At 44.4% G+C, this 10,000-nt stretch overlaps 1 protein-coding gene across 1 annotated transcript in view; it reads left to right on the forward strand.

The window, feature by feature from the left end:
• tmtopsa (teleost multiple tissue opsin a) overlaps nt 1-10,000 on the forward strand; it is a 35,751-nt gene that overhangs the window by 3,879 nt on the left and 21,872 nt on the right. Inside the window, exon 3 of the mRNA XM_027158248.2 lies at nt 4,795-5,123. Coding sequence (XP_027014049.2) covers nt 4,795-5,123 — 329 coding nt within the window. The remainder of the gene's footprint in view (nt 1-4,794; nt 5,124-10,000) is intronic.

Here is a 10,000-nt window from a genome sequence, read left to right on the forward strand (position 1 = left end):
CCTCAGGCCTGGACTTTAATGTATTAACCTCTCTGTATGTTTACATTGCTCCCACATGCTAACTGACCATCTGCTTCACCCTTTGACCTTGCCACCTTTTTACTCTATTTATCTGCGTAGCCTGTTGCCCTTGTGTCTCTCCGTCCATTAAGCTGAACTTGAACTCAGAACTCGGTTAACGACACACCCAGCAGAGGCAGGTGGACCCAGAAGGCTAAATATAAACGTGCAAATTTCTTTTTTTACTTCACATGTAGTTGATCGTGGAAGCACGGTGGCTTAGTGGTTAACACGTTCGCCTCACACCTCCAGGGTCAGGGGTTCGATTCCCACCTCCGCCTTGTGTGTGTGGAGTTTGCATGTTCTCCCCGTGCCTCGGGGGTTTCCTCCGGGTACTCCGGTTTCCTCCCCCGGTCCAAAGACATGCATGGTAGGTTGATTGGCATCTCTGGAAAATTGTCCGTAGTGTGTGTGTGTGTGAGTGAATGAGAGTGTGTGTGTGCCCTGTGATGGGTTGGCACTCCGTCCAGGGTGTATCCTGCCTCGATGCCCGATGACACCTGAGATAGGCACAGTCTCCCTGTGACCCGAGAAGTTCGAATAAGCGGTAGAAAATGAGTGAGTGTCTTTCAGAAACAATATGACAGTGAAGCACATCTGCAGGGACCGAGAGCAATGAGAGAAAGAAAATTATATTTAATTTGAATTTATTTTGAATGCAGAATTAGCATTAAAGTCATAACTGGGATCAGTTTTAAGTTCAGGAACATGACAGGAGAAAGAAAGTTCATTCTCTCTCACACACACACACACACACACACACACACACACACACACACACACACACACACACACACACACACACACACACTCACAGACACACACACACACACACACACACACACACACACACACACACACACACACACACACACACACACACTCACAGACACACACACACACACACACACTTTAGCATGGACATTTTACCACTTTAGTAAGCACCCCTTTAGTCTGACAAAAACTTTCGTAAGCCTCTCATTTTTTCTTCGAGCGAGCTGAAATAAAGTGTTTTGCGTTTTCCGAGGCAGCAGAAGGAGGTCAGATGTTCAAAGAAGAATATTTTAGTTTTAATCACATTAAATTTAATGAGCATGAAGTAGCCTGTTATGTTCTCAATGGATGTCATTTTCTAGGCTCGTCTTTTCATTTGCATTCAATTAACACCATTTTTCATCAATAGCAGCAGCTTTGGAGATTTTCTCACCATATGCTCCAGCAGTTTCCTTAATGGGTTTGTAACAAAAAAAAAAGTACCAGGTTTCAGGTGGAATATTCATCCACAAAAAAAAGATCTCAATAATAAACGGCACCATTTATTAGTCGAAGCAGGATCCCTTTATAGCAACATTTCTGGAAGGAGTCTCCAGTGTCAGAGTTGGCAGTAGAGCTGTAGCGCTTTCTCAGTAACACGACAAATCTGCTTAAACTCGCGGTCTCCGATTTTTGAAAGCCAATGTCGACATTTGAAATCACCAAAACAAACACGCCCCTAACCCAAATGGGTCCCACCCCTATATCGATAGCTCCGCCCACACATACATACTGTACGTAACCCAGGCGACTAACAGAAAGAAATGTGTCTTTATCATAGCTGAAGGGAAGAACAATACGATTGTAGATAAACAAACAAGCAAAAATGCCACACAAGCATAATGATGTAAAGGACAAAGGCATATATTAGTTCTGTGTAACAAAGCAAAACCAACGTTACTCACCTATCGAGAAGGAAAAAAAGCGCCTCGGCGTCTTAAGTAAAGTCGGCCACATATTCACAGGTCGGAGTTTCCCGAGTCGATAACTCCTGAGCTAAACGCTGTTACTACACAAAACGCGGTTGTAGCTGCCTCTCTACATTACTACGATAGAAAAGAGGTGTTATTTGTGTAGTAACAGCGTTTAGCTCAGTTATTGACTCGGGAAACTCCAACCTGTGAATATGTGGCCAACTTCCTGCTCCTTCAGTTCTCTCCAGCGCTGGAAAGCTGATCCTATATTAACACGTCCTACTTCTTGTCCTTATCGTAAGCCTTTCTTCTCTTTCTTTCTTTGTTTTTATCCTCCATGTCAATGTTAAACCCGCTTTCTGCTAATGTCTCACACGCACACTGAACACTCTCTCCACCCATATTGACAAGACCCGCCCCTTTCTGCTCATTGGCTACACGTTTGTTTTGATTTTTGTCTATTATTCGGGCCGACTCGGTTTTCTGAAGCGTTTCTCAAAAATCTGAGTCCCTGCCTTTAACTTCAACCGAGGAAGTGATGATAACAGGAACAGGCAGTTATTCACAAAATATTTTCCTGCTGATATCTAAAGCCTGTGTTGTATTTCCACACATCTAAAGCCACTTTATATGATTTAAACCTAATACCATCTATAATAATACAACCCAGTATTTCTCAGTTGACTCAACTTAATTAAGCTGTATTAAAACTACCGCGTGTCTGGTATGAGTCAGAAAATCGCAGTTTCGATCTCGGGTCGAACGTCAGCCGTCTCCATCTCCAGACGTTCTAATTAAAATGGAATCATTAAAACCTGAAATAATTGTAATTACTTTTGAACCAGATCCATGTGTCAGAGTGTGGCGACGCCTCTGAATCGAGCAAACATTCGTCCATAATGGTGCTTTGATTGCCTGAGAGCTGATTGCTGTATCTGAATAGAAATAAACCCAGTAGTCTGTAACACATTCAGTAGAACATTGAATAAATTCTTAATGCGGCATGAAAAAGGGGCTTGAAGCTTTCAGCCAGGAAAGTGTAAAAGCTTCGCTTGCAACTTAGACAGTAACAATCAATCAGGTTAATCAGGGTTAATTCCTCAAGAGGAGGATTTTTGTTGCTTTAGTATTTTATCTAACTTTCACCCTTAACTTTCCCTCACTCACTCACTCATCTTCTACCGCTTATCCGACTACCTCGGGTCATGGCGAGCCTGTGCCTATCTCAGGCGTCATCGGGCATCGAGGCAGGATACACCCTGGACGGAGTGCCAACCCATCACAGGACACACACACACTCTCATTCACTCACACACTCACACACTACGGACAATTTTTCAGAGATGCCAATCAACCTACCATGCATGTCTTTGGACCGGGGGAGGAAACCGGAGTACCCGGAGGAAACCCCCGAGACACGGGGAGAACATGCAAACTCCACACACACAAGGCGGAGGTGGGAATTGAGCCCCCGACCCTGGAGGTGTGAGGCAAACGTGCTAACCACTAAGTCACCGTGCCCCCCCCCCCCAACTTTCCCTCAACAACTGATTATTTTCCTTTTCCTTTGGTTAGTTTTGTACAATGGCAAGAAACCTGTGTGTGTGTGTGTGTGTGTGTGTGTGTGTGTGTGTGTGTGTGTGTGTGTGTGTGTGTGTGTGTGTGTGTGTTTATGTATAATATATCTGAAGTTTGTGGCCAGAAACGTTTGTGGCCAGAAACGTAAAAGGTGTCTGAATCAGGGAATAGCTTCCAACCTGCATGCTCCCTTGCCTGGTCTTCACCTTTTTGGGTCGTATCATGAAGTACAACGCTTCCCATCCTTGCTCCTGGAGACTTCCTTGGAAAACCCTCTGGAGAACCTCCTATAGTGTTTTTTTCCTGCTTTCAGGGAAGACAGATGTTTCTCCAGGACCATGGTTGAGAATCTGTGTTCAAGTGTACGACTTTTGTACATTAAGCATGTTGACTCTATGACCAAACGTTTGTACCTTTTAATACCCATACAGTATGAGCTCTGTGGATTTGTGTTTGTTTAACTATAAGAGCATTAGTGAGATCAGATTCTGATGATCAGGATGTTGACAAAGCTCCAGTTCCAGTTCATCCTAAAGGTGTTCATTGAGGTTGACTCAGAGTCAGGACTCTGTTAATGAGTCGCGGTGTGAGGGGTGAAGGAGAGTCAGGAACTGGTAATCTGTAGTAGCCTCAGGATAGCCAGTTTAGCAAAGAAAGACAAAAACATGGGTGTGTAGGGATTTCTACAAGATATTTTCACTTGGCAAAATAAAACGCTGTCCACACGAAGCGAGCATGTGTGTTACTTCATTCGCTAAGTCATACATGACATAATTTCCTTACACTGTTATGTTCCTAGGGGGCACGGTGGCTTAGTGGTTAGCACGTTCGCCTCACACCTCCAGGGTCAGGGGTTCGATTCCCGCCTCCGCCTTGTGTGTGTGGAGTTTGCATGTTCTCCCTGTGCCTCGGGGGTTTCCCCCGGTCCAAAGACACACTCCGTCCAGGGTGTATCCTGCCTCAATGCCCGATGACGCCTGAGATTGGCACAGGCTCCATGTGACCCGGGTAGTTCGGATAAGCGGTAGAAAATGAATGAATGTTAAGTTCCTCAATTCCTCGTTAAGAAGGAAAGATCAACCTGATCATTAGTTCCAGGAAAAACATGCTACTCTTTTTCTTCTGTACGCCAATTAAGTTCTAATTTACTATAACAAACGTACTGCCACCTTGTTAGCGTCATTTGGCATTATTTTATATCCACGTCGCTAAGCTTTTGTCTGTCCAAACTTAACCTCCACTCTACAGTATTTCTTCATGGAGTTTCATTGTGGCAACAGAGAAGAACCACATACTGTAAAGGTGTGAAGGTCAGGGGTGCACATACTTTTAGCCGTGGCCATTTAGGACTATTGATCAACTTACTGTGATATCTGGAGCTTCTAATGTATTGTATGATAATATTCTATCCAATCATGCATCTCTGCAGGCATCGTGTCGCTCATGTCCCTGGCTGTGCTTTCCTACGAACGCTACTGCACCATGACGTGTCCTTCTGTGCCCGACGTCACCAACTACAGGAAGGTTGCAGCAGGAGTCATTCTGTCCTGGGTCTACTCCCTCGTCTGGACTCTTCCACCGTTATTCGGATGGAGTCGCTACGGACCGGAGGGCCCTGGGACGACCTGCTCGGTGGACTGGATGTCCAAGACGGCCAACAACATCTCCTACATCATCTGCCTCTTTGTCTTCTGCCTCATCGTCCCGTTCCTCGTCATTGTTTACTCTTACGGGAAGCTGCTGCATGCTGTCAAACAGGTGAGTTTGTGAGTGTTCGGTTCTTAAAGCGTGAAAGCTCTTTCTACTTGATATCGCTTCACATTGCTCTGTGTTACGAGTCCGTTTTCACTCAGGAGTCTAGAGGGACATATGATTGGAATCGTGTCGACTTCCGTTTATACTTTCTATTCGTCTCTGCCAAAAAAAAAAAAAACAACCCCAAGAACCCTGAAACACAATTTTATTTCCTTAACGTTTCCACCCCCACGCAATAACACGACGTCAGCCGGTTTTGCATTTCCACCAGTTTCCACCAGGGCCCAATAATCGGAGTCTCCATCTCTGCTTGTTAATAACACCCTGTTGTGCTTGTAACGGATGTTTAAAGTGTCCTCGCGACGTGTGCTAATAAAGCCTACTCGGATTTTCCGCGTTTATCCACAAGGTGAAAGCGATATCAATTAATCTCCTTTACATGCTGACACCTTCGCTAAGGGTTGACCAATCACAGAAGGGGAAGCAGCGGGGGGGTGGGGGTGGGGGTGAGTCAGGACGAGGCCGCTTCCCTGCAGCATTGTGTTCTATTTGTGGTGGTGTGAGTTATGAGTCTCGCTACTCTCGTCTCAACAGCTGCTCTTTAGGGCCAGGAAAATCATCAGTGACACAAAGTGGAATTACGGCGGCGGCGGCGGCGATTATCCAGGGTTCCATATCTCATAGAACACATCAATTTGCCAAAGTCTGCATTTTTAAATTGCTTTATCCATTTAGAGTTTCAATGCTTTCTAAGTAAGAATATATCACTTATCACCTGTAAGCTTTTATGGGTGCTTCTAAAATCCCGACACCGGAGACTCCTCACCTAAATGTTTAATAAAAGCGCCCAATGCAGAAGACGTTAAAAATGATACGATCTTCTTTAGTAAATAAAGCAACTTTTTTTAATAAATTACAATCAAACATGGACGATGATGCTACAAGTCCCTATGATTTACTCGTTACTATAGAAACACTAATAATGATCTGATTTGTTTTAAACATATGGCCAATGGTTTGAAGTCCAGCTGTCGTCACTGCAGTAGCCAAAAACATCTGAATGAAATGGTGGCTTAGTGGTTAGCACGTTTGCCTCACACCTCTAGGGTTGGGGGTTCGATTCCCGCCTCCGCCTTGTGTGTGTGTGGAGTTTGCACGTTCCTCGTGCCTCTGGAGTTTCCTCCGGGTACTCCGGTTTCCTCCCCCGGTCCAAAGACATGCATGGTAGGTTGATTGGCATCTCTGGAAAATTGTCCGTAGTGTGTGTGTGTGTGAGTGAATGAGAGAGTGTGTGTGCCCTGTGATGGGTTGGCACTCCGTCCAGGGTGTATCCTGCCTCGATCCCCGATGACGCCTGAGATAGGCACAGGCTCCCCGTGACCCGAGACGTTCATATCAGCGGTAGAAAATGAATGAATGAAAATAATCTGAATGATTCTCATATTGGCCTTGAATAAGGATCATTTTCAGCTTTCTCTACAATACCAAGGTTTGAATAAGAGGTGCCAATATTTTTGGTTCAGCTAAATTTTCCTGATGTTTAGACTTTATTTAGACACCAGAAAACTAGACTTTTTTTAGCCTTGAAAAAAAAGTGGTGACATGAAACACCCTTGAAATTTCACCTGAAAGAAGAAGCAGTTCACCGAAGGGGAAAGGAGACGAATGACGGAAGAAAACGTGTCGCTTTTGCTTTGAACTAAACTCCGGTCTGGTGAGGAGAATAGAATAGAAATTTAGCTCAATAAAAAAATACACTTGCATTAGACTTTCATTCACTTTCTACCGCTTATCCGAACTTCTCGGGTCACGGGGAGCCTGTGCCTATCTCAGGCGTCATCGGGCATCGAGGCAGGAAACACCCTGGACGGAGTGCCAACCCATCACAGGGCACACACTCACATTCACTCACACACACTACGGACAATTTTCCAGAGATGCCAATCAACCTACCATGCATGTCTTTGGACCGGGGGAGGAAACCGGAGTACCCGGAGGAAACCCTCGAGGCACGGGGAGAACATGCAAACTCCACACACACAAGGCGGAGGTGGGAATCGAACCCCCAACCCCGGAGGTGTGAGGTGAACGTGCTAACCACTAAGCCACCGTGCCACTGCATTAGACTTACATTCATAAAATTAGCTCTCGTCAGCTGATACACGTGGCGATATTCTCTTTTTTTTTTTGTTTGGTTTTTATCTGCTTGCTTTTTTCCTTCAGTGCAAAACCCAGACATTGATCAACATATTATTATTTATATATGGACACAAGTTATAGATGTGACTTCACACAGAATTTTTTATGACACTACCACTTTCAAGTGCTGAGAATACACCGTGGACTACACCCTCTTCACTATTCATTTATTTTGCTGCCGAGTCCGAGATAGTCGGCATTAGAGATTCTGTATTTTTTTTCCCCACTGTTCTTCCGTCAGTCTTGCTTCAACCCTTCAGAGATCCCTTCCTTGGATGTTTCTTATTACGCTACATCATGACACATTTTGAATCATTTCACACTGAATATACGCATGTCCACCTGCTCGTTCGTGACGTTATCACAGTTCTGACGGTCGACGGTGTGGCATCATCGCGTATGCATATGAGTACAGAGCTTTAGTCAATATGCATGTAAAAGATCGGGGTTCAGCCGACAGGAAATAGCCGTGCGGGCGGAAAAGGATGTGTGACAAGACTTACTGTAACCTTGAGGTGAATGAACTCCTGCCATGTGATTGTCTGCATTGATAATTGCATGGGTGATATTTTTCTACGACGACATTTTAAAACAGAAAATGAATGACATTTTTCCCCCTTTTTCTTTAAGCTAAAACTGTGGTGAGATGAAACACACATGAAATACATCTGCTATAAAAAGCAGTTCACCAAAGGGCAGAGCACATGGACATCGTTAGCTGAAGAAAAACATGGTCACTGGTTGCTTCGGATCAACTTTACAGACAGACTTTCTCCAACAAACAAAGGTGTCATGGACGTCTGGGCGGTTCCTTGCCTGAACACTAGAGGGCGGTCTGGCGGGTCTGTGTTTATCGTCTATGGACGTCTGTTTGCATTATTCCCCTTTCTTTATCCCAAGGTTTAAAACCAAATTATTTATGCAGCAGCCAAAATTGTTTTATTTCTTTCTATAGTATGTTCAGATTTCCAGGAGACACCAGAAAACTACCCTCTTGTTTTACAGCTAAAACAGTGATGAGATGAAACATACATGAAATTCAACTGGTAGAAAAAGCAGTTCACCGAAGGGGAAAGGTCACGGGGCGCATTTTCTTACCGCTTACTTTTGCTTTGGACCAACTTCATTTTATAACTTTAACCACTAATTACAACTGTGGTGAGCAGAAAAGCATCTCAGATCGAATAACAAATTCAGCCAAGAGCAGGAATCTAATACTACAGTGCGTAAAGATTCACAGAAACTGGACAGGTTCTGATCCTGCCACGTGATTGGCTGATTAGATAATTGCATGAGAAAGTCCGGAGGGCACGGTGGCTTAGTGGTTAGCCCGTTCACCTCACACCTCCAGGGTTGGGGGTTCGATTCCCACCTCCGCCTTGTGTGTGTGGAGTTTGCATGTTCTCCCCGTGCCTCGGGGGTTTCCTCCGGGTACTCCGGTTTCCTCCCCCGGTCCAAAGACATGCATGGTAGGTTGATTGGCATCTCTGGAAAATTGTCTGTAGTGTGTGAGTGTGTGTGTGAATGAGAGTGTGTGTGTGCCCTGTGATGGGTTGGCACTCCGTCCAGTGTGTATCCTGCCTCGATGCCCGATGACACCTGAGATAGGCACAGGCTCCCCGTGACCCGAGAAGTTTGGATAAGCGGTAGAAAATGAATGAATGAATGAATGAGAAAGTCCAATAATGTGGTCAGTAAGAGTATAATTGACTCTTGCCACAGAAAAGTAACTCTTCTGTACACAGTATCACATACCGTCAGGTGATACGATCAGGAAAAGCCGATTAAGTCTGAAATACTGGAAAACTCTCCAGCGTGCCATTAGACTAAAGCTTCAAAATGCGCCAGCTATCATTTCTATCATCATCGTTCTGCAAGTGTAAGATAAACACCAGACGGTCTGATGCAGTGTAGAGCCATAAAAGCAAAAACTGCAATAAGGGAAATTTAAATGGAGCAAAAGAAGTACACACATGTACACACTCACTCTCACACAGGTACGACACTGATAGGAAATATCTGCAGATGAAGAGAAAAAAACCTTCTGCCATAAGCAGGAAAAGAAAATCAATAATTCATCCTGTTATTTATAGGTTTGTAAGAACAGCAAGATGAAAACTTGGGAGCCTTTTATTTTTATTACTTCATGAAAAAGAATCTCAGTAGAAAAAAAAAGTTCAGCTATGGTTTATTGTTCTATAAACCCCGAGCCAGTGGAGGCAGATTTTTAATTTATTGAGCGTAACAAAAGCCCTATTCGGACGGGATTAGTTCTACGTGGGGACGTGGGGGGTAAAGTAATTATTACCAGAGCTTCTCTGTGATTTTAGTCCCGTCTGAATGTGCCATCTCGGTAATCATTACGGTCAATGTCAGTAAAGATTACGGCGACTTTTACCTTCTGTAAAAAGGTCCGGATAAATTACCTCAGGTAATACTAATCCCGTCCGAATAGACCCGCTGTAAATATGTACGGTAAAATTCCGTCATTTCCTGTTTAAACGTAGTTTGTGGCATGTTTTGCAAGCATGGAGGCACCATGCTGTCTGTTTGCCCACGTGATAACAGGAAGCGACGTCATACGCACATTACGACAAGGAGGTTACCGTGGTGAGTAAAGCGCGTTACCCCTCCCACTTCTGCTAGTTTTACTGAGATGTCTTGCGTTACCTCCACGTCCC

Source organism: Tachysurus fulvidraco, chromosome 22 (genome assembly GCF_022655615.1).
Source record: "Tachysurus fulvidraco isolate hzauxx_2018 chromosome 22, HZAU_PFXX_2.0, whole genome shotgun sequence".
Classification (NCBI taxonomy): domain Eukaryota; kingdom Metazoa; phylum Chordata; class Actinopteri; order Siluriformes; family Bagridae; genus Tachysurus; species Tachysurus fulvidraco.